At 44.7% G+C, this 26193-nt stretch overlaps 1 protein-coding gene across 4 annotated transcripts in view; it reads right to left on the reverse strand.

The window, feature by feature from the left end:
* arhgap28 (Rho GTPase activating protein 28) overlaps positions 1–21285 on the reverse strand; it is a 29007-nt gene extending 7722 nt beyond the window's left edge. The window contains exons 1-8 of one of the 4 annotated variants that reach the window (XM_048267201.1): positions 21072–21285; positions 8326–8501; positions 7181–7401; positions 3762–3840; positions 3311–3483; positions 2983–3148; positions 2776–2867; positions 816–893 (exon numbers count right to left, since the gene is read on the reverse strand). In XM_048267201.1, coding sequence (XP_048123158.1) covers positions 816–893; positions 2776–2867; positions 2983–3148; positions 3311–3483; positions 3762–3840; positions 7181–7401; positions 8326–8501; positions 21072–21196 — 1110 coding nt within the window. In that variant the 5' untranslated portion in view covers positions 21197–21285. Of the gene's footprint in view, positions 1–815; positions 894–2775; positions 2868–2982; positions 3149–3310; positions 3487–3761; positions 3841–7180; positions 7402–8325; positions 8502–11986; positions 12296–17566; positions 17639–21071 lie in introns of those variants that run through there. The other 3 variants (XM_048267200.1, XM_048267202.1, XM_048267203.1) reach the window with 3 other exon arrangements.
* Positions 21286–26193: the final 4908 nt, after the last annotated feature.

The raw sequence follows: 26193 nt of genomic DNA on the forward strand, positions 1-26193 counted from the left end.
CACACAAATCAAAGCAGGCCACTACCTCCAGCTCTGGCCTCCTCTTTAACGGCAGGACAGGGAGGATAACCAGAGGCCTCCTTTCTAACGGCAGGACAGGGAGGATAACCAGAGGCCTCCTCTTTAACGGCAGGACAGGGAGGATGACCAGAGGCCTGGAACCTGAAACCCGGGTGCTGTGTGGTGGGTGCTGCCCAGATAGGAGGCGTTTAGGATTCTGATGGGAGGCTCTTTCAGTAACGGGAAATCCTAAATCAGGAGTTCCCACTCACACTGAACAGGTACGGAATTTATGGTGGAACCCAACGACGAGGCTCTCTGTGATGGGAAGTTCTGCTCTAAATCATTCTGTCATGTCCATATACGGCTTAGCAGCACGAGAAATGTGCAAAAAATGTGCTTGAAAAGGGATGCCATGAAAAGGCTGGTGACAGCTAAAGACATATAAAGGGACTCTACCAGCAAATCCTCACCAGTCCTTAGCATCTGTTATGAATGTGTCATCATATAGCCATCTGTGTCATAATTCATAACTCTTAACTTACAGTCACGCCCCATGCTATGCAGCTCAGGATGAGTCTCAAAGGGAGCTATATTTAGTCAGAACTATAAATGTCAGGTTTGGGCTGACAGGGAAGGAGCACATGTAAATGTCTGATATAAAGAGACGCGGATGCCTTCAAAATGCCAAGGTCTAGCAGGCCTTTAGTCAAGGATTCTGTTTTCAGAAGGGCAGGAATGCAGGGAGGTGAGATGTGTATGTGTGTGTGTGTGTGTGTTTGTGTGATTTGTGGTGGAGTTAATCCTGATCTTACCTTCACTCTAGAAGCCGATCCTGGCACTCGGAGAATCCCCTCCGTTTGCAGGCCTGTCTGCTCCAGCTTAGACAGCAGCTGCAAGTGAAGCACACACACACACACACACACACACACACACACACACACACACACACACACACACACACACACACACACACACACACACACACACACACACACACACACACACACACAGAGAGAGGGAGAGAAAAAGGGAAAAAGTATTATTATAGTTTTATCAATGTATACATCACCCAGCTATACATTAAAATCTCATAAATTCCATCAATTTGATTGCAATAAAAAGAGAATATATGATAAGATTAATATATAAAGAAAATATTCAATTTGTATGAAAGCTGTTTTACAGTAACTTCTAAAAAAAATTCAGTCTAGACAACATGAAACAGACAAAAATGGAGAATTATGCTTGGTCATAAATAGATTCATAAATCCAAATTGATTAAATTAAAAACATCTGAGCTCACCCTTTTTGGAATTTTACCACAAGTCAAATAACTTTGTTTAATTAGCTGAGAAAAGCATTGTGAATAAACAGTGTGCATTTCACTGCTTTGTTTTGTTGCCGTCGGACTTCAGGCGGCCCTTGTTTAGCTTGGAGATAGCACAGCTGGCCACGGGTGTGTGTGTGTGTGTGTGTGTGTGTGTGTGTGTGTGTGTGTGTGTGTGTGTGTGTGTGTGTGTGTGTGTGTGTGTGATTTGGGGTGAAGGGATCTTTTGGCATTCCTGTCTCTTTAGCAGCAGATAGATGCTCCTTAATCTGCACCAACCAGATAACCCAATCAGACGTCGAGGCTTTTGCTCAAGCGCCCTGGCCTCCCTAACGGCAGCGGTGGCTTCCCAATCTCCTTCAACCTCTGAGCTCCCTGTCAAAGTCCCCCCTTCTCCCCGAGCTTCATTCAATCCTTTAAACACCAGCAACAGATAACAGATGCCCCTCTCTGTTCCTCAGGCATGCTGTTGTTGTTGTTGGTCAGCTGAGCTTGTGGAAACAGTAGGAGAGGTTTTCTGGTAAATGTTTGCTTATGGGGTGGTTGTTGGGCTTTAGGCCGAAAAAATCTTCTTTAGGCATTCACTGCAAGGGGAAAGTGCTGGTAATTTAACTAATCTTCATTTAGGGGGTGAAGTAAAACCTTCAAGCAGTTTAAACTGGAATTTGAGGGGAATTAAGAACTCAAAACTTTAAGCTTTGGGTCACTTCCTGGATATTTATGCCGTTTTCTGTTAATATCTTCTCTAACCAACTGAACTACTGCCCACTCACTTATTTATAGTTTTTATTGGGCTGGTGGCCTACTTGGTACACCTCTATCTCCTGTCTGTCAACTCATGGTGTATGAAGCCCTTCGGGTTAATCGTTGTGAAGTCTTGTGTGTATGTGCCAGGTGTCAGTGGTGCCAAAGATGAATATCCACATGAGTAGAATTTTGTTCTACCTCCAGTAGGCCCTGGCACACTTTAACTGGCTCTCAGTAACCACGTGCCAGACATCTACACCTTTTAACAAACCATACACCAAAACCAACCTCTGCCCCAGCTCAGCCTGAACGCAGGAGACACCACATTTAAAGCACGAGGGGTAAAAGCAGAAATCGAGTGGCAATCAGTCCCACAAGACTGTGTATTTTGCTGAACTGAAGGCCATCCCAGGCAGCTCCCACACAGCAGAAAAATGCTGAGACAGGGACAGAAACTTCTGGGAGAGGCCGGGCAGGAATGTCACGAGGTCCACGCAGGGTCAAAATAATAGCAGCTATCACATAGAGGGAGTAGCTGAGCAAGGTGGCGGAAAAGCCAAGGAGCCGACTGACCCCCAACAAACGCTGACCAAGAGATTTGTTTTCGTCCCGAAAGTGGGAGTCATTAAGTTGTTACAGCAGGAATTTCCGGTGGACCGAAAAGAAGACTGAAAAACATGTTCAACAATTTTCTGTACCTTTCTGAACACCAGAGGAACCCGGGAGCCGGGGAGTTTTTTCTGGTCGTTTTCCAGGAGGGTCGTCAGGGGAACCCCAAATATGCCGCTTTCTGTGGAGAGAGCGGGAAATTATTCACAACAACAACTCGTCTCGATATTCATACTAGAGCTAAATTTAGTGTGGAAAATCAGCGTGAACGCTCTGGCCCACTCGCACACACTCACCTCGCGTCTTGCTGCGCACCACGCGGTTCCGCCTCAGCTCGATGCCCAGGCCATCGTAGAAGGTGGTCAGCTCTATCAGGGCAAAGTAGCCAATCTTCTTCATGTCCTCCGACGACAAGTCGTACACCCTTGTGAGGCCCAGTTTGGGCTTGACAATCTGAAACGTCTGAAACAAAAACAGAAGATTATGGGGTTGTTGGTGTAAGAATGAGCCTGGAAAACACATGACAAACAAGTTCTTTTAATAAACTCCCTACATCAAAAGGTTCTTTTAATAGACATGCTAAATGCACAGTGATGGGTGAGTAAAGCTGGAATGAGAACTCACTGGCAGGTCTTTGTCATCTTTTCTGATCCTCTGGCAGTCTTGGCAACCTTTGCCTTTGCGATGTCCAGTCCCGGCGTCTGAGTAGGGCACATCAAATGACAAGATGTACTCCTCTGGGTCAAACTCGGACACACAGGTCTCTTCAGCTGACTGGAACACCGGGGATGAGGGCACTGCTGGGGGACACATATGTACAGGTAACAGTCTTTAATGAACTAACACATTGACAATGGCATGTTATAGGTTTGGTATACATTTAACAATCTTTACTGAAAAAGTCTATGATGGCATATGAATTATGAAGAGATAATAGTTTGGCCAATTTGCCCTTATCAAGAGCAGATTTGCATTTAGACCAAGCAAAAAACACAGCTCAAATGACTAGTATGTTCCTAATCAATTGTTTTCCCTCATCACTCTAAAATGTCAGGCCTGCAATTCCCACTCTTACCCCTAGTAGGTGTCCGATGGGGCAGTTTGGGAGCGATCTGTCCACTGGGGGAGAGAGGTGGGGGTAGCGGGTCAACTGGCTGCAAAACAGAAGCAGGTAGAAAAATCACCATTCAATTCAGCAATGTGGCTTTCTATATGAACTCATCCACAGAGCTGCGATCAGAGCTCTGTTCACACAGGCACAGTGCGGGGGAGAGATAAACAGATCTTTAACCAAACAGATCACAAAGATACAGCAGAGAGCATTTGACTAAAAGTCAATAAACGTCCCCCTTTTTCACAATGCTGATTTGTTTGATTTGGCTTGATTTCTTTTGTTCATCTCTCTTTTTGACCCCACTACCCCTGAACCTAATCTTCACTGGAATCCAGTCTCGGGCCGCTGTGAATAGGCTCAGCGCTGGCGTGAACAAGCCCTATTGTTCCGTACAGCTGACTACAGTGGAGGTCAGTCTCCACATTTACAACAACAAACTTCCCTTTATTTCCCCCATACACTCTGCACGTTCCAGGCACGGTGCCCATATATGGATATATACATTACAGTATACTTGCTGACAGCAAGGGTGAGAGAGAGTGTGTGTGCATGTGTGTGAAGCGGGGGTGAGGTGTGTGTGTGTGTGTGTGGGGGGGGGGGCTGTTGAATAGGCGCCTGCAGAGGTGAAACAAAGCCATATGTCCATGTCTATATTGCTTTTATTCAAACTGCATGGCTCAGTCGGTCGTCCACTGCTGACTGAAAGTACTGGACCCCAGGCCCTCTGCTCAGCATAAACATCACCCAGGCATTGGAAGCGCTGATGGAGGGAGGGGGGCTGTCTATATAACCACTGTAAACACTCAGAGCTTTTACTCTGAAACCATAAGTGCCCTCGCAAAACGAGTATGAGCAATGAGCAATTTGCTGTCCTGCCACTCTTGCCTAAATGAGCTCAAATCCAGCCTGCCTTGGGCATGTGTCATGTTTCATTACTTTTCCCAGCTGTTGGCCACCAACCTCTCAAACACCATCTTACACCGTGCTACGCTATGCACTCTCTGCTGTGGTAATACTTAATTGAGAGACGCTATACGTCAAGGGTCACAGGGAATGTGTGTGAGCGTGTGTATGTGTATATGTACGTGTATGTGTGCAATCTAAGTTTGTGTGAGTAGACTATATGTGTGTATGCATGTGTGTATGTAAGTGTGTGTGTGTGTGTGTGTGTGTGTGTGTCGGAGCAGGACCCACACACTCAGATGGCTGTTAGTCATGGTGGCATGCTGTGAGGCCCTGACTCACTCCCTCAGGCTCCAGCCAGGCCTCCCTCCCTCCCTCCCTCCCTCCCTCCCTCTGAGCTGGCCTGCCTAGAAAGCTCAGCCTCACAGACACCGCATGCACTACTTTCTGTTTATCTCAACACAGCAGCACAGGAGGGCATAGCAGACCTGTTTAGACATTTGTTACAGTCTTCAGTGTTTAATCAGATATGGTGTGAAACTGAATACATACTAATATTATAAAGAATGGTGCATTATTTAATTATTTCATAAACTATTTTATCTGAAACAACAAATTGCTGATTAAGATGCAGTATAGGAGGGAGACATTACTAGTTCTATGTTTGCCACTGAAGTTGAAAGTTACCTCTGGAAACTAATGAAAACAAGGCTATGAGAGCATGATCCTCAGAATATATACCAGGAACCACTTCAAATATGGAAATCTCACTCCAGTTGCATCGGCTTCAATACACCATCATATGGACATCATCATATCACTACAAACATGCCCCTACCACAAATGGCATCTTTCATATCTCCTGCCACAACATTATCTCATTCATAACTGTGGCCCAACCATGGCTGTATCCCAAACGGAATAAAAAAACTGCTGCTTTTAAAGATATTTAACAGGGGAGCGAAGCATCAAGGCATGTCTGAATCAAATATTTGTATGAAATGCTGCCTTCTAAGATACCTTCATTTTGCCGAAATTTGAAGGTAACGTAGATGTATCCTTCATGCTGCCTTCAGTGTCCAAAATTCTACTTAATTGTAAGCAGCTATTGCTGAAGTTGAACGTAGCGTTATTCTGCTTTCTGGTATCCTGGCAACGGTTTTCCGTGTTACTATCTTGCTAGGCTGTCCGAAACAAAGTTTGTAGCTGGTACCTTGATGCCTGCTACGGCAAGTGACATGTTAGAGAGCTGAAGGCAGCAAGACTTGCACATGACATGCACTAGCAACAGCAGTCGTTGTGAGATGTTCAATATAAACAGATGAAAATAAACAACTTTAATGTGTAGCAAGATCCTATGCATTAACAAGTTATGCCTTAATGCCTCGATACAAATGTGATTATAGCCACAGCAACACTGGACATTTCTACTCTTCTACGGGGACAGGCAGCTCAAGACTGTCACAACAAGGACGGTGACTGCCATTCAACCAGGCTGCTATAAGTGTACCTCCTAATGGGAATGATGTGGCTCTTTGCCCCTAGCTAGCTATCCGGAGGACTGTGAGCCTGTTTTCATTTCATTCCCATAATCCAAATCCATTTACGCTGTCTGCTGGAGCCACCACAGGCTCAGGGCAAGAAGCAAAACAAAGCTTGGGTTACCTGCTCTAAACCTGCCCCTGGGCAGCACCACACATAATTCACGGTTATTAGATCCGGCCAACATGTGCATGGTGTGTGTCTGTGTGTGTGTGTGTGTGTCTTTTAAAACAAACAGTCAGGAAGTAGCTTGTGCCGCTCCCCCTCCCTTCAACAACAGTATACAGTGAGCTTGTCACATTCCAGCTGAAGTCAGTGGGACAAACCTATTTTAGAGGCCACCAGTGGCAGCTGCCACCGCAGCTGAGAGGCTGCTTACACACACACACACACACACACACACACACACACACACACACACACACCACCACCCCACCCACACAAAATTTCTGCGCATACCGTTTAAAAAAAGAGAAAAAAAACACGTGTCTGCCAGCGGCACGAGAGTCAAACTGAAAGGCGGCGACACTTCGGCACCTGAAGCACATCCGTCCTGGGCCTGACGCAGCATGCAGGAATGTGGCGCGCATAAAAAGGCCACTCTAGCATCCCCTCGGGGGATCCTCCCCACAGCTGAGGCATCTAAACTAGTCCCACCGCTCCCCTACGGCTGTCTGCTCACAGCATCCGCTGCAATAGATATGTTGAAATGTGATGATGCAGCAGTGTCAAAACATTCCAAAGGCAAACAACTGCGACGTCTGCGGCAGTATGGAATGGTTTTGGTATCGGATGAGTCACTCTTTGTGCCCTTGAACTACAAGCCCCCTTTTGTATGTAGTTCAAGGGCACATCTTTGTGAAACCTCCCACACTGACTGTACATTTTGTGAGTGGCAGGTGTTGCCGTCACTGGGCACTGAGGTTCTGGCTCACCGAGCTGTCTGGCGTGTTGAACACGTCTCGCACGTGCCGCATGGGCTGCTTGTTCCTCTTGCGCATGGTCTGCGTGTAGTTGTCCAGCCGCTTCTTCACCATGGCCGTCTGCGAGCGCGTCAGGGTGGACAGCAGGGCCTCGGCGGGACCCTCCCCGAGCGCGCCGGACACAAGCGTTGATAGGCCGGCTTCGTGAAGCCACGCCTCCTCCAGCTCTGCCTCTGGAATGACATTGGTGGAGAAATCGTGAGTTATTATGCAGACTGATCAGATTCACTGTGAATAGGACCAGAAGCACAACCTGGGTCTCATAAATCATACATGTTCAGACATATTTGGGTCTGGATTTGGGTCTTTCTAAAATAAGAACCTGCAACCCCTAACTCCCAAACCAGAAAGGAGCAATAGGTAATCTTTCAAAAGATCTAACCTTATTTTACGAGTAATTCATCTCCCTTGCCAATCCAAATGCCCCAGTTCCAAATATAATACCTTCTTTTATCTCAGACAATCCCCCTGCCCCACTAAATCAAAGATTCAAGCCACTTTCCACACAATTGTGAAAAAGATGTTCACGGGTTCTTCTACAAGCCAAATATAAACATTTTCCATTTCTTTTATATATTTCTTTATTTGTTTATGCATTCATCTATCTATGTATAAATGTATTTATTTATTTCTATGCTTTCTTTAATCATGTAGTCACATTGAGAAAATGTCTCTTTTCCAAGTGAGCCCTGGCCAAGAACACGCAAGACATAATACAAATAGGATGTAAAACAATAAGGATAAATGGATATGTGCCAATCTAAAAGCATTCACAGTGATAGACAGATAGCTGAGAACACTTCCGACGTAATCTTTGTAATCAGAAAACAGAAGTCCATTCCTTTCCTTTCCTGCTCCTTTGATACTCTTTATGAAACTTTTCAGTTCCACAGCACTGAAAAGGGTTCTTCACAGTTTAGCATATGATCTTAATACAACAGTCGCTACAGAGTTCTGAAGTGAAATCAGAACATGAGAACAAAAACAAAGTTCTTTCATGAAGAGGTTCTTTCAGCCTCTGTAGCCATCAGTATGGTGGACACAGTTGAAGAAATAACTAAAGTGCATTGTCCCGTCTTTCTGAAGAAGTCCCTTACCGTCGATGCTGCCCCTCTCCATGGCCTCCTCTCCGCTGCCCTGGCAGTCCTCTTGGATGTTCTTGACCTCGCTCCAGTAGTCCTCCATGGAGTCCTGCGAGTCTCGGGACGGGGAGCGCTCGGGTGGCATCGCCCCCACAGAGCTCATCCTGCTTAGCCCCTGGTACTGGACTTTCCTACGAGAGGGAGGAGAGGAGTGGGTCAGTGAGTGAGTGAGTGAGTGAGTGAGTGAGTGAGTGAGTGAGTGAGTGAGTGAGTGAGTGAGTGAGTGAGTGAGAGAGAGAGAAAGAGAGAGAGAAAGAGATAGATGTATGTAGTACCAGAGTGAATGAGTGAGTGAGTGAGAGAGAGAGAGAGAGAAAGAGAGAGAGAGAGAGAAAGAGATAGATGTATGTAGTACCAGAGTGAGTGAGTGAGTGAGTGCGGGAGAGAGAGATGTGTGTAGTACCAGAGTGAGTGAGTGAGTGTGAGAGAGATATAGAGAGTGGACAACATGGGAGAGAGAGAGTGAAAGCGTGAGAGAAATAACGTATGCGGTAGCACTGGCAAGGAAAGCATGTTCCTAAAGTCTTCCTAAGAACTGATCATTCTGGCTTTTCCAGCCAATAACAAACCTTTTCATGAAAATGAACACAGCACATAACCTTAATACGGAAATGTTAGATTACAATAATGCATGGCATGCACCAATGAACAGAGCAAACATTTCAAACACAACACAACACCTTCAGAGGGTAAAACCCAACTGGCAGAACAGGACTGAAGGGGACCTGTGTCACGTGCGTAGCCCTCATCACACTCTATGAACTCAATGGCATTGTAGATTGTACATATCATGTGACCACTGGAACCATCATATAAAGAGACTCATTTTAGGAGCATTTCCAAGCTCTAATGTTTATAACTAACTTTCCCATTTTACAAACAACCACCACACACACTCTCTCTCTCCTTGTCTCTCTCTCTCTGACACACACACACACACTCACACACACAAACACACTAGACCAGACCATGTAAACTCCATTGCCTGTCCATCTCTTCCCCTTTTCCCACAGAGGCTCTGCCAGAAGACGCCTGGCTCCAATTATAGCCCTCTAATTACAAGGAAGCCCTGCTGATATCACAGGCCCCTTTCATTTCGGGGCAGATTTATGACCAGTTGGGGCCAGTGTCACCTTCATGTGGTCTGTTTATCACCACAGTGACGAGGAAGCGCTGGCCTGGGCTAGCGCTAACGCTAGCTGGACTCCGAACACAACCGCAAAGACTAGCTGGGTTACATGACAAGGAGGAAGAGGTAGAATAACATGAAGGAGAAAAGGAGTGGAGGAGAAGGTGGGACTGTCACTCTTATCTCTTCGCAGGCAGCTGGCAGGATGACTGGAGAGAAGAGAGGGTGGCGGGGAGGTTAAGAGGGTTTTCCCCTATTCTGTAAAATGATCTCGCACGCAGCTGCTGTGGCTAAATCTGCTTATTAAGCATTTAGGCTTACTAACACCTATGGAGTGTGTGTGCGTACATGCGCTCGTGCGTTCGTGCGTGCGGGCACTGGGTAGTCACTGCGGTAGCACTGGTCTTATTCGATAACCTACTACAACATGAAGCCCAATCCAGACTCTGTATTCAAATATTGATAAGGACAGACTAGAGGATAGAGTGCAGCTAGCATTACTCTGTCTCAACGCCAGGAAGCAAGAACAAGGGTCTCACTTAGGGATGTTATTGATTAGAGCAATGCATTGTGGGAAGGAGGATTGTGTTAAGAGCGGAACTTTGTTTTAATGGCCTCCACTCCCCCTGGGATGCACAAAGCAGTCAGCTAGCACTCCCGAGCTCAGACGGCTAAGGTTAGAAGACATGAGACAAATATACTTCCTCAAAAGCCAAGTCCTGAGAGAATCTCACTTCTTGTGACTGAATATGACAGAGGATTTGAACTGTTGCCATATCTTTCTACAAATCAAACAGTGAACTCTTTCGTGACTACTACCTAAAAAAAAAAGCAGGTCAGGCATTAATTCTTGTGTATTTGTTTAATGTGCAACCAAACACAGTAACCAAACACATCTACTGTGTGCAGTCACAGTGGAACAGTCAGCCAGTTGAAGAAGCAGTTTAATGACAACTACTACACACGTTCATGCAGACACAATACGCGCACACACACACACACACACACACACGGGAATGATGCACTCCTCTTTCAGAGCAGACCACTGCTGCAACACCCACATACCGTATCTTATCTTAGAAAGCCAGGATGAGCTAAACCAGTCCTGTTTGATGACCTCACTTCCTGTTTCTAATGCCCATGGTCCCGAACACTCTTTCAATGGCCAAACAGAGCTTTTATCTAATCTACATCAGATGTGTCATCTGGCCCCTATACACACCATTACTACAGATATCCTCTGAGAGATTGCAGAGACAATGTGCATCTCAACTATGTTGTAATTGGCTAAGGGGCCACACACGGTCACGAACACAGGCACCCACACACACACACAGAGAGAAAGAGAGAGAGAAGGGGGGGAGAGAGAGAGAGAGAGAAAGACAGAGAGTAAGACATAAAGACATGAACACACACACACACACACAAAAGAACAAACACACACACACACACACACACACACACACACACACACCCTAGTAGGGGTTTCATTCAGATGCCCAAGTGGTAACTACAAAAAAAACTTGAATCCAGACAATAAGAAGGCAACACGAAGCAGCTGAATGAAGAACAACAGCCCTCACCAAACTCTCACTTTCAAATGCACACAACCGTAACGAGAACAGAAACCCAAATACACCTACGTCACCAACAAGGGTAGGGCATCAGCTCATTAATTCCTTTCAATTTAATCAGAATGCATTGTTGGCCCTTCAGAAAGTTACACACATGGACATGCAATACAAATGCATCTTGGTGAGGGAAACCTAAGTGCAATAAAACTATGAGTCATCATTGATAAGCATAGATGTGAGAACCCTAAATAGCCTATATTTAGAAGGAGGCAACACTTATCGGCTGCAAACAGAAACCTATGAAGGTATACTGTATGAAATGTATGACACACCGTTATTTCCACACACGTTCTTTCACTTGACCGACTAGGTTACAGTGACAAATGTCCTTTTGAGAAAAAAAACTCAACTCAACTACACAGAGAAAAGCAACTTGAAGAAAAACAGAGCAAGTAAAGAGAAAGTTGGTTGGCAAAAAGGAACGCGAATAAAACAAACAAGACTGAGAATGACCACACTCTGGTGCTATGCACTTGCTTTGAAGCCAGCTTCCTGTGAGTCATGGTCAGAATTAAAGAACAGAGAATATACAGCTCACTGGGCCATGAGAGCAAAAGCTTTCATCAGCACAAAGACTGCAACTGAAGAGTAAAACATCTTTCCATCAAAAGTCATGCATAGGACTGACTTCAAACAGATACAAAGCATAATATCCAAGACCTCCTATTGCACACATTATAACACCGCTTTACATCAAAAAGCAATATTGAGTGCATGCCCATTGAGCTGATTTGATTCCAACCTTTCTCTATCAGTCTCCTCTTCAGCTGACTATAGCATGGCATGCCACACACACACACACACACACACAAGCCAGTCTGTGAAAAAGTCTGAAGAATAAAACCTAGATTACCTTTCAGTGCTTCATTCAGCTGAGGAGAAGCAGCAAAGGGGCCAGTGTCTGTCTGTGGAGATCTCTGAGGTGCCCACAGTATTAACAAAGTCCGACAGAGAGAGAGAGAATGAGAGAGAGGGAGAGAGAGAGAAAAAGAGAGAGAGAGAGAGAGAAAGAGAGAGAGAGGTTAACTGGCCCCCTAAATCTCAGGATATCCTCTGGCCAGCTCATGAGCTCCGTGTGGAAACCCAGACTCATCTCTCCTCCCACATGCCTCTGCCACACATCCCTCGCTGCAGGAGGCAACGCACAGCTCTCCGCACAGCTCTCCGCACTCCCTCACACACAGCTCAGCTCAGCTCAGCACAGACACAGTGAATGTCCAGAGCCCTCTCTCTCCCCTCCCACCCTCACTCCTTCACTCTCTACCCCCTCTCTATGCTCTCCTCCCTCCTTCCCTCCCTTCATCGGTTCTTCCTATCCCTCTGTCTCACCCACTCACTCCCTCTTTCATTTCGCTCAACCCCCTACATGTACCTACTCTTTCTCTCACTCCCTCCATAGTGTTTTCAAACATCTTTGTCTTTCTCTCTCTTTTCCCCCCCATTTCACTACTCCTGTCTTCTTTCGTCCTCAGGGCTTATTTAGCGGTCACCGTCTCTGCTCTACTATCGCTTGACCCCTCTGTCGCTCTCTGTGGGGGATGGAGGGTGCTGTGGAGAGACCGCTCCCAAAATGGAGACTAATTTGGGTAAACTCGAACCAGATGTGCGCCGTAAATCACCAAAAACACACACTTCACCACTTCTTGTTTTTTTTTTTTTTTTTTTAAAACACAAACAATCACCTCATGTAATTAAATCAAAACCCCCAAAACACATTGAGATCTGAATAAACACCATATGAAAACAAAGTATAGTTCAGCCTTAATGCCATTTTCATGTAAGCATCCGTATTCTATCATACAAAACTCTTCCACCCCAGCTCTGCAACCAGTCTCTGCTTGGTGAAGGTTTTGGATGGAATAGATATTACAGTTCTTATTATGTGTACCTCTGTTCTTTAAAAAGGGAAAAAAGCCCTGTCACTACTTGGCAGCGCCGTGATTTATTCTTGAAAGAATGGAGTGTACACAGCGCAACAGGGTTTTGTCTGAAATTGAAAACAGACTTTCTTTTGGCATGTGTGTGATGGATTTGGCTTCAGATCGCAACTTGTAATAAGCCAGAAGATGGTAATCAGAATGTAGCGAAGCGAGAGAAAAAAAACGGGCAACACATGAGACAAGTGACTAGTGATGTTTCTTCTCCTCCGGCTCAGAGTGATGTTTGGGGGTCTAGGCACACAGGCTGCAGCAGTTACAGGCCCCCGAAACAACATATGTAGGTCAGCGGAGATGGCAGCTAAACTGGAAACATGTGCGTACAGAGAAGGGCTCCTGCGAAGTGGCTGTAATACGAGGAGAATCTGGAGGGATCCTCCAATCATGACCTAATTCCTTTAAGAATGTAAACACTGCCGGACCATGGTGCCATAGAAGTGCCGGAAAAGTTCTGCCAGTTTTTTTTTTTTTTTTTTTTCCATGAGCGTCTATTATTTAGTTTAACAGCCACCTTTGACGTTTCAGATGCTAGAAAACTGGATCGCACCATGACAAGTGATGCCAGCAGGCCTCTGAGTCAATCGACTAAAACATTTTCCATTTTTTATATTGATTAAAATGGGCAAATGCATGAGTGGCTGTTTGGGAGAGAAAAGGCTTCGTGCCAGACTGCTGACTGTAGCTCATCCTGTAAAATGTTGACTCAGATGTTTGGCAAAAGTTTTTTTTTTGTGCTGCCTACACTGAAATCTGCCCTTGAGACTTAAGACAGGCAGAAATTGTGTCAGAAAGCATCTTACACCCAATTATTCAATGAGAGAGACAGAGGTGAGACATCTGGCTTTCCATTCTGCAAATAAACCACCTTTCCCATGGACAGGATACAACAAATCAGTGTAAACGAAAGTGACTCAATCCATATGACGACATTCACTATTGACTATTGCCCATAAAAAACAACTCCATTTAAACATAGGCCTACACATGGATGCATATTACATTGCAAACCATTAAGAGGCCAGCGAGTGTTGGAGAATAATCTCAATAGTGGTTTCCTTAAGCAATTATGCTGTGGCTTCTGTGAGTCATTAAACTTCCTACCTAAACCCCCACACACACACACACACACACACACACACACTACACACACACACACAAAAGGCCCTTGTTGGGTGAAGGGCCACCACTTGCCCCACCACCATACTGGAGTCACAGGTCCCACGCAGATCTTCTATTTTTAGCCTGTGGGCAGCCCTGAGGCCTCCCTCCCCACGCATCTGTGGTGGCCATTATGGCCGGGTAGCGGTGCCGACTCAGCAGTATGCGGTTCTCTCTCTCTCTCTCTCTCTCTCACTGGGGCCTGGCCGTCTCCCGTTAAAAGCACCTTTGCACATTAACAACATGACGTCCTCCCAGGGAGATCAATACTAGTGCAAAGGGAGAGTGTGAGATTGCCACTAAAGGACATTAATTGGGCTGATTAAGATGGGCGTGAATATGCTGGGGAAACATGAGCAGGAGATGAGAGTTGACTTGATATTTAAGAGCTGCTTCATAATAAAAGAGCCTTTCTGGTAATAGTAATGTAGGGCAGAATGAACTCCGAGCTTAACCATGACAAATGCTGCCCATGACATGACTGAAGAGCCTGTGGTGCATTCGTCAGCCAGTGATTAGTAACTTCATTTATTGCGAGTATTTTGAACTGCCCCTCGACTCACTTGTGGTGAAGTCACCGCCTGCCCACTGACACTGGCCTCTTTAACAGTTGGCTTGTGGCTGTTGTCAGTGGCCAGCATCTCAGTGGCCTGTCCTTTCAAACACGGGCCACAATGACAACTAAATTACGCTCACGCTCAAGGGGTGGTTTCCAGACATTGAGACATTAGCAGCACACCCATCTCTGCTGGTGCATCACAAGAGGCCACTCTTTCACTAAAAACAGAGAGGGGAAGAGTTAGAGTACTTGCTGATGCACAGCTTGAAGCTCATTATGAGAAAACAAGAATGGCTTGATAAAATTACGGAGGGGGAACTAGGCCGCTTTGGATACTTCCTGTTTTGCCTTTAGTGATACTGGGCGCCTGGCGTGTGTCAAATAAAGGCTTTGTGATTTATGACTTCGGTTACAGGATGGTCAGTATGATGATCGATAGGAGAAAATGGGAGGTGGATGCTCCATGATTCACAACAACAACAACAAGTAGTTACTGACTAATGAATACGATAGGAATGTTTTTCACCGGGCTTGATGATGTAAGGGGGAGAGCGAGTGCCTCTTCGGAAAAGCACTTAGCCGTGCCACCCTTACAGAGGCCTATCAGAGGCTCGCAAAGATAACATAGACAGGAAAGTAATCCCCACTGGACACATACACACACACACACACATAAAATACACATGCACACACACACATATAAAATACACATGCACACACACACATATAAAATACACATGCACACACACACACACACACACGTAAAACACACACACATATAAAACATAGACACACACACACACACATTCCCCACATTCAACAATAACAGTTTTCAATGGAACTAAAATATGAGAGTAGGAGAAACTCCAAATAGGCAAGACCTTACACTGACCCTTTTAAAAACTAACAGAGACTGTCCACAAAGGAAAGGCAAACAGAGTTGGCTAACTCGATAAAAAATATAATATATACATATAATGCAATTTCCCCCGCCTGCCCGACAGGACTATCTCTGGAGGGTTAAAGTAAACTGAAACCTCATACTTTTGCCCAATTGCATCAGACTCTGGCAACATCTCTTGATTAGCATAGTGACCTAACCAGAAGAGAAGGAACATAACTCGCATATATGAACTGGGTTATGTGGTTATGGTCACTAGTGCACATCTGCAGATGTAGTGTGTGTATATCCGATCTTCTACAAAAGAAAAATACTTATAGCAACACAACCTTTCTCGCGCAGACCTATTCAAAGACCATCAATCTCTCTGGGCTTGGTATGTGTGTGTTATCATGACCAAAATAAGCCCACGAGCCAAAATAAGCAAACTTCTCTTCCACCCCCACTTGCCTCTCACTGACCTCTTCACACATCCCCTTTAACAATAACCCCCCACAGTCCCGCTAAGACACACAGCTCAAAACAATGTATAGACATCTCCACCCGACTCTTATTAGAGAATAGCTACAGTATAGCTCACGATGACCCATCAAAAATACCTTCAGAGATCGATCATGGATGGCAAGTGCTAAAAAACATTCTTGTCTTGCAGAGCTTTATTTTCTCTGTCTCTTTTGTTCTGCCAGTAAACAGGAAAGGTAATGTGGTAAAAAATCTTAACCACAAGGCATCACAGGCAGGAGTGAAAAGGCCATATTTAATCACGGACAGTGAAAATCACGACAAGTTCCAGCAGCAAATCCAAAGTTCTCTGGGGCGAAGCCCAATCTTATACAGGTTCAATTACATTGTTTCCAGGCAAAAGTATTACATAGAGACATATGACAAAACCCATGACTGTCATGCTGTAGCTTCAGCAGAGACAATAGACAACTCAAGCAAAATACCACATATGCATCTTTCCTGCTGTTGGAGGCCACAACATATGATATTAATGTTATGTCAGCACTATTCTACACAAGTACTGCATACCACATTTAGTCATTTAATTTGTCTGTCTCAGGGAATTCATTCACTAATCTAATGGCTGTTGCATGATCTTTATAAGAGAGCCATTCATGGGGAGAGCAAGCTGAATGTACACAAATGTATCTTGTAATAGTGAGAGACTCAATACTATAGGAGGACATCAATTCTTCCCAAACGTAATACACTGTATGTAAACCATATACATAATAATGCAAAGTGTAATGCTCAACACATTCAATTTAGGGATAGTCTAAGAATGCCTACTATAGTAACCTTCCACACACACTCCTCCTCATCATCATTTCCAATTTAAATTTAAACTGTTTAGCACACAACCCGTAGGCACACTTTACCAAACAGCTAACATGTCAGATATGAAACACCTCACACAGCTCTTTCTTCTTTTACTTATTTAATGGGTAGTCAGTTATCAATTTGCTTCCACGTACATAAAGACATGCAATAGATGGGAAATGGTACACACTCAAGTTTGGGACACATTTACACACTTGCTCAGAAGGTAAGTGCATGACCATACTGTAGGTGACAGGCTGAAAACCAGTTATGTTGACGTGTAAATGAAAATGTAAATGACAACACAATCTGTACAGCGAATCAAGACTGCATAGATTCAGCTGTCAATGTTGAACCTTCATGGTATTTCTTAAGGCAGTAAAACTGTAACCGATCCGTCAATACTTGACAGCACCACATGTTAAATCACTTCTCAGGCGACCACTCGTGTTTACCTTATCTACAGGGGCACTTCAACAACAAAGTACTCTCCAATAAGCCATCTATATATGGGATGTGGGAGACTGACAAAGAATAACATGATATTTTAATTACCTGGGCATGTAAAAGTCTCTTCAACTCGTGTTGGAAAGGAGAAGGTCAAGGCGGTGTCGTCCCAAGGTTCTACCCTTTCTGCAAATCAGCTGTGCTATGAGCGATCTCCGTGTGAGTGTCTCTCTACCTGCAGCATGAGGAATGCAGTCCGACTGCATGGCTGGAAAGCCACAGTGAAAATATCATGCTATTCTTGTGAAGTCATCAACATCCGCTTCCCTGTCACCTGAACAATATTTTAATTTGCGGTCAGAAATATTTGTGTAAGTGTTTGTAGATCAATTCTGTTATCTGCGCCGTTTTTTGCATATGCCTAATGAAACCTGAGTCATACAGACCCAGAAGATTAAGCCGCTATCGTCATGAATGGAAACTGAACACACTGACACACTGGGTTCTTAACAGTGATTCACATTTTTACAAAGCGCCATTGCTCTAATTTTCTGTAAGTCTTCCAAACTACTCAGAGCAGTCTCCTCCTATCTTCTGCTCAGAGGGAGCCAGCTTTGCTTGGTGGTTTATATGACATGTGGTTTTAGGAACCTGTTCCAACCATGGCCCTGACCCTGGCAGTGATCTTTACAGCTTTTGCTAACCCTGGAGGCTTACTCTAACGAAAATAATGAGTCCAGGTCCCTTCTTGACATCTACTTGACTGTTATAGTTTAGCTGCCTATCAGGAGACTCAAATAGGTCACCAGTTCTCCACGTGTCACAGGAGAGCACAACAATGGGTTGCTGGTTGTCAGAGAGGCATATCAAAACATGAATGAAGTGACAGAATGTAGAACTAACCGGTGGCATTTCCTCCAGAGAGAGAGAGAGAAAAAAAGTTAAGCGTCCTCAAAATGTTATTGTCATACAAAATCCCCACTTGCATGTGGAAGTATAACAAACACTGGGCATTTTGACATGTAGAACAACACTGTTGAGAAATGATGAATTGATGGATTATAACAAATTAGCACTGGTGCAATTCAGAAACAAATAGGAGATGTAAATAGTGGGTTTATCATTGTCAGGGGTGACATACAGCACTCTGCTTTCCCGTCTCTGTAAACAAGCAGCGTGCAGAAGCACGGGTGTGCCCACTGCTGCTGTCCATTGTGGATGTGCTTTGTGCCGAAGGACCCAGAAGTCATTGATAGTGCTAATGAGTGCACACAGCCGGTCAAAAGCCAGTGGATCGCTGTCCTTCACGCGCTACAAAAGCCGCATTCAGTAGCAGACACCGGAGCACCTGGGTTAGCTTTTGTGTGCCAGACAAAACCCAATGGGGAGCAGTAGGGTGGTGTGGGAGGGTTGGGAGTTTAGAGAGTAATCCTGCCCCGACCCAAAACGGTCGGACCCCATGCGCCACCTCAGGATGTCAAGGCTTACACATGCATGCACACACTCACCCCCCCCCCACACACACACACACACACACACACACACACACACACACACACACAGGCACAGGCTTGACCTCTAGCCTGGTAGGTGGAGTAATGTCAGCTGAGAAATTGACCCGTGGAGACTTGCACACCAGCTCACGTCTCTCTCCAGTGTGTCCAATCCAAGCTTATCTGCGACCTACAGCACTTTTCCATTCGCTCTACCAGGCCAGACTTGGTTAGAATGGGCCACAACCACCGAGCCCTTTTCATGTCACGTGCCAAATTACTGCTTTTCTCAGAATCTCTTTCTATTGAGCTTGAAAATAATAATTTGTCTCCATGATTAAAGCCTGGGCCCAGACTTGTGAGATGCGAACTCAAAAGAAAGGTTCAAAAGAAGGAGAATACTTTTAGGATTATTATTTACACTACATCCAGAGGAAAGGGGAGACGTTTGGCCCTTTCATGGTTAATCTCCTTCAACCTTGTACCAAAAGTCAAAACATTGCCTATTTGCGCAGAATATCCCATACATCTGTCACAGTTTTCTGTATTTTCTCTAAGCTATCAATGTATGATGTACTAATCTCTTTGTCAAATTAACCACATGTTCCTAAATGCAAAGAAAAAACATTCTGCCTAGGAGGTCTTTTTTAGGCTGTAAGATAAATCAAAACAAGATGAAGGAGCTCAATGGACAGATGACTGAAGCACTTGGGGGAAGCTTAAAATACCCCAAGGGTAAGCTGCCTCTCTGTCTCACGCATAATGTAAATATTTTAAGAGTTAATGGCCTTGGCCGCGCCAACTCTTTGCCGTACCGCGTCGGGTTCAGCTGGCTCCCCTGTCTCTGGCTGACCCTGGCAGGTTCCAGGCTTTCCATCCTGATGAAGCAATAGAGAGAACCACAGCCAAATTTTGGAGGATTGGTAAGGGGTGGTCAAGGGGGTCAGGGGGGGGGGGCACAGGAAGAAGAGAGTGTGGGGGTGTAGGGGTGTCCTAACAGATGTTGTCAAATCATTCAGGTGGCTGCTGCTGCAACCAGAGCAGAGCCATCCATCAATATCTGAAATGGAAGTAGGTTTAGATCCGCTATGGGTGAGCGTGACCAACGAGATCTGCGTGTGTGTGAGAGAGGAGGAACTGCGGCCGGCTGAGAGGATGTATTTGTGCAGAGGCTTTCCAGGGCTTTCAATCACAATTTACCATTATGTGCACAATTCAAAGCTCCAGCAAGCAACAAACACAGCTCTGTTTATAAGCATTCCACGGTGCAAATGGGGAGAGCAGCCTGCCAGAGATTGTAAAACAATGTGAAACCACATTTAGACGAATTTACAGTTAAACACAACCAGTCAGAAGCCCCAGTCTATTTCACGTGTTGAGAAAATAGACCTGTGAAACTATTCACAATTTACTATGTGGTCAGACTAATTTAACATTTAGAAATTAGACTGTATTTTCTGCACTGTCAAGAATCATTAGACAACACCACCATTTGTAATGCATGTTTGCAGTTGACACAGAATCTGTATGAGCAAAGACTGCCAACAGCTGTTCATGCCCCCTACACTCTCTGGGGTGCCATACGATATTAGGATTTGCCTCCACTGACAACTTTAAGACTGACCATCCTGGTGCATTATGAAGACAGTGTTAGTGCTATGTTAAACAAGGTTATATGTTCAAGTATATATACCTATACAGTACTTAACAGTTATCATTAGGAGGATCATTTGTTAAGATCATTAGGAGGAATAATAATAATAATATTTATTGCCTTGTTTGGTTTCAAAAACAGCCTATTTTTATTTTCTTGTTACACCACCTAAAATGTCAAATAATACAGACCTGTCTGTTCTATTATGTGCTTACAGTAAATTGGCTAAAATATGCTAGACCTATTGTAATCACGGCATTAATTCCATACACCTCAACTAAAATCATACGCAACGTTTCGCACACTCCATCAAAACATTTGCTGGGTAAATTATTTTCATTGTGAAATATTGTGGGTTGTGATAACTGTACTGAATCGATGATGGTTGGGCAAAATGTTTCAAAAACACCGGAGGAGGAGAAGTCGCCTTTACACGTGAGCTCCGAAGTTTCTGAAACTAACTTACCTGCCGAAAAGAGCATGTCTTGGAGACAGAGGTGCTGCATAGTTCTCGTCCACCAAATGTATCCTTGAAGGCGTGAATGAATGGTAAGCTGTCAAAATAACGCTGCCGGAGTCTTTCATATCCATTGTTTCAGAAGAAAACGAAGACGCTTGGCTACCGTGTAGCGGTGAGTCTTGAGTTTCTTCTTCACATGGGCACGCACGCACACACCGGATTCTCCTGAGAGAGAGTAAATAAAGAGGTTTATTGCCTGTCGCGCGCCTGCTCGTATTGTAGAGCGAGTAGACGCCACGAGGAGGACGTTTGGTGATACTGCAGCGCACGGCCAATCAGGGTTGACGTTTATTTTTATACACACATTTATGCAAACGGAAAGTCTTTCAGTTTTCATTCAGTTTGCGGTGAGGTTTTAGTTTCATTATGCAGTGTGTAATTTGCACCCTGAACGCTCGTCTACGTGTTTTGAAATGGTTGAGAAAACAAATCATTGACAACACAATCTTTTTCCCCACGTTTTTGCTCTGTATTTTTCCCTGTCAGCTTGACACGCACGTAAGCTTGGGGTAAAAATCCTTCAATAACGTAAAGGTCTATCATTGTGTGTCCATCAGTCAAGGTTGGTAAGTTAGGATGAGATTACACTGACCACTTCATGCACTGCCTTTGTGTGCCCCGGGTATCCCCGGACTCACATGACGGGAGTGACCCCCTGTGATGCCTACTTAATAATGAATATTGACTCTATTTTGACAACTGCCATGTTAGACCCCATATGTGGGGGGCTTTCCTCTCCATTTTAAAGCACCACAATCAGCTTATCATAGTTACAGGAATAAGAAAGTTAGGCTACTCATCAACATTTAAAATAATTGCATAGCCTAGCCTACTTCAATTCCATTCAAAGACTTCACCTAGACTACATAACAGTGAGACTCAACAGGCTCACAAACCAATATTGTGTGACTATCTTTTTTTAATTGGGTTGCTGGCAGTAGGCCTACTCCATTTTGACTTGTCAGGCACTAAACATGCATGTGTGTGATACAGCCCCAGATGTTACATTTGCCTGCACATTTCCCAGGACTAAATGAGACTAATCCATTCCCTGTGCATACTGACCTAGATACTGTACATTTCAGAACACAGGCACCCAAAAGGACTGAGAAATCCATTAGGGTGCCAAGATCCACCTCGGAGGAAATTAATGCACAGCCTTTCTCACCTCAGCTTGTTCTTCTTTCATCTCATCCAACTTTCCAATTTCCCATTTTCTGTCCCTCAAGGCGGGTACAGTACCTATAAACTGACATCTAACTCAGCTCACAAGATTCATTTTCATTTGAAACATTTTACAAATGATCTTTAGCATTACCTGCTCCATTGTTTAACAGTGCAATGGTAATTGCAGCTTTTCACCAGCTTTTCACACACTCTCTACATCCAGATAGTTTTCTCTAATTGTGTACATTTAGACCTATTTTAATTGTTTTATTCCTTTGCATGTCCGTGTAAACATGAACAACAAATTCCTTTCTTTGTTTCAACCTACTTTGCCCATAAACAATAATTGATTTCTTGTTTTCAAAAGCATCAATACACACATCCTATGTTGTGTAATTCCTCAGTAATCAGTCAAATCCTGTCTAAACATCAATGCAAACCTTTCCTCATCTGGTCCAAACAATCAAGAATGCCCATAGATAGTCATATTGGATTGGAGTCTTGGCTGCCAAAGAGCTGGAGGGTAGCCTGGCTGATGTAACTGGAAAATTAAAAGGACAGTTTGTCTTGTTCTTTAATGCGATAGAAAAAAAACAAGAAAGCCATATTTCCTGAGATATTGTTCCAAATTTCCTTTTGGGGCACAAGGGTCCTCGGAATTAAAGAGCGTCTTTCGTCTCATGGCAGTTGAGAGGATTAGTCTTTCAACAGGTTAAAGTATCTGTGCTTTCATGGTGAAAAGAACCCCCTTTATATATAATGCACTTATCACATTCCCATGGGCTGACAGCAAGGGGAAGGACCGGGAAACACTGAAAGCTATACTTCATGCACTAGAAAATAGATTTTAATAGTGGGAGATAACATCTCACTCCTTCAGGTAAGTCAGCCACGTGAGAAGTCGGTGTTCCCTGTCTGCTCTGCAGTAATAGTTAGACCCTTTTCTTATCAGGTCGAGGCCAGACCACCACAATGCACCAGGAACTGGGAACAGGCAAACCTCAATGCATATGTGAAGCTGAGGAGGGGTACGTAGGTACTTTCAAACAATATCTTGGTGACCATCATTTGGAGTTTGCATTTGTGAGGGTACTGTGACATGTGAGTGCACAACTCTGCCTGACTTTGTGCAAATATTCTTGCATGTACATGTACACGTGTCTGTGTCTCCATACACATCTGTACCTAAGAGTGTCAGGATCTCCTCATGTACCGGTATTTTGTGCACCTAAAATGTAGTTTTGACTGTGAGTGATGTGTGCACACATGTGTATATGGGTGTTGTACTGTAAGTGTTGGTGTGTGTGCATGTTTGTGTGTTTGGCATGCAGGTGTTTGAGATGTGTGTGTGTGTATGTGTGTGTGTGTGTGTGTGTGTGTGTGTGTGTGTGTGTGTGTGTGTGTTATGACAGGCAGTGGCATCGCGGACAGGCAGCTGGATGAGAACAAACTGCTGTCTATTCCCGCCCTGTGCTACAGTGTGTGAGGGTCTCTGAAAACAGTTCCACAGCCAGCGGGACCTCTCATCTCATCTCTCTCTTACTCTTCCCTCTCCACAGCAGACCTTTGTCTCCCCTCAACAAGCACCCCTTCAGCCCGCTGAAATGACCCCTGTGTAACGTCAGCAGCCGGCCACCGAAAGAGACACCAGAGAGAGGGACAGACATTGCTTTAGCAAAAACACAAATAAGCTTCAGAGAAGATAAAGTGTTGAACCAGTGGCCCCAGTGTCATGAGGCCAAGCCAAGAGAAACAAATAGACCTTGCTAATGCAAACGCCCTCCCGTAGAGACGTTTACTTTTGTGTGGCACTCTCGCACTCTCATGATGAGAGCCTGGACCAAGCCTGGGCCATATCTGCCGTGGCTATTACCCACACCCTGACCCATCCGATAGAGTTGCTTACGGAGGTTAAACAAATATTTCTACCCTGATGACCATCTGTGGAAGCTATTGACATGTCTGCATGCTATTGACATGCTGCATGGTGGACAGGTTGGTTTTTCTACGTAATGGATTTTTTTTAACCATCTTGGTGTGAGAGCTCTAAACCTCAAGGTGTGTACACAGACAGTGAAAATATTATCTCTGTCAGGCTAACGTCTCTCTGTCTCAAAACATCTTATGCAATAGTGCCATGATGACCATGATGGTTCATGACCTCAAGCTATCCAATTTAGTCGTGTCTTTCTGTTAGACATTTTGCTATGAATATATTTTAACAGTTTTGTTTCTTTAAATCTCTGCATAGCATATACCCTGGAGTTCTCGCGAGAGGCAATGATGTTCCAGAGTTCTCTGGCAATGAGCAATGATGCACGTTACCTTTACCCCTTGCATCCCGGGGAACCAATCAAAAAATTAGGCCATTACATTGTTCGTGGCCAGACCCTAATCTTTCTACATTACCAGGGTCTGGATTTTCCAGGCTACAGTACGTAGCATACAGTATGCACTTACACATCATATTATGGTATGTCGTGTACTGTAGAGACCTCCCCCTGTGAGCAGCCATCATTTATTATTTATGAAGGATTAATTTCAATCAAACCACTGCCATCCCAGTAACCACCCAATTCTTTCCTATGGGTGTTTGAGTGTGCATTTCAGAGTGGATTTCTATCACCTCCAAATGTAATGCTTCCTTCAGGGAGCATATACTGGCCCTATCAAGAGATGTGTTGTTTCTTAGGACCATCAGGTCATTGCTCACATACTGTACATACAGAGCAGAGATGTTTGAGATGAGAGAGATGAGAGAGAGCTTACTGCAGAGCTAATGGTGGAGGAATTGTTGTGAATTTTGTATCAAAAATACTGTTAACAACCCCCACACACACACACACACACACACACACACGGACACATGCACACCATATAACACTGAGAGAAGGTACAACTAAGAAGGAGGTGGGGTTATTTTTACATTTTAGTATGATTCAGAATCAATTCTATAGAAATAAATTGTGCCAGGTAGGATGACACCGCTACAGCCACATTCAAACACTGGAAACCAGTTTGCCAGCCACTTGTAAACAAACCTCCTTAGTCAGAAGCCTGCACTGATGGCACCAGGCAGTAGAGAGAGATAGAGATAGCGCCGCAGTGGTGGCGGCGCCACTGGAAACAACACAGGGTGGGGATGGGGATGGGGGTGGGGGTGGGTGTTAGGGCGAGCTGGATGTGGGAAACATGAACCGTCCGTGCGGCGATGCGGGCCGCAGGGATATCGCCTGGCAGGGCCGTCTTACAGGGCCGGCTTCTCTCACTGACAGCCGCGGCATGACCCACAACAGCCTGCTTCCTTTGTAGGTCAAGCACGCAAACCTTCCCTTTCCTCTGCAGGCGACCTCTGCAAGGGAAAAGTAGAAAAAATGGTCGCCGAGCGAGGGCTACGTAAACATGGAACAACTTGGAGTAACCCCACACAAACACACTTGATGCGTAAAAAAATGAGATAAAGTTCCTTGGTATGTCCTTATAGGAGAACTCCTCAAATATTTGAATAAGTGAAATGAGTTTGCAAACTGTAAAGATGCTTTGTCGGATCTCAAAGGCTTGTCTGGAAGCGTTACACAACTCTATGTAACTATAACAGGAAAACCACACTAAATATTCCTAACACCATCTTCTTTCAATACAGTTCATTCAAACATTGACACTAGACATTGCAAGCCTCGTGGCATTATTTCCAACCAAACCACTTGTCGGACGTTTGTGGCCTGGAGTCATTTCCGTCTGGCCACACAGCCATGTTTTCACGCACGTCATTAATGAAATAAATATGCCCGCTGGCCCAGAGGCTAAAAGGGAAAAGAGGCCATTAGACGCTGGACACGTTTGCAGTATTAATGAGTGGAGGGACCGGCGCAGAGTCCCCGCTGGCTGTCGGATGAGACGG

The sequence above is a fragment of the Alosa alosa genome, chromosome 16 (assembly GCF_017589495.1).
Source record: "Alosa alosa isolate M-15738 ecotype Scorff River chromosome 16, AALO_Geno_1.1, whole genome shotgun sequence".
Lineage (NCBI taxonomy): Eukaryota > Metazoa > Chordata > Actinopteri > Clupeiformes > Clupeidae > Alosa > Alosa alosa.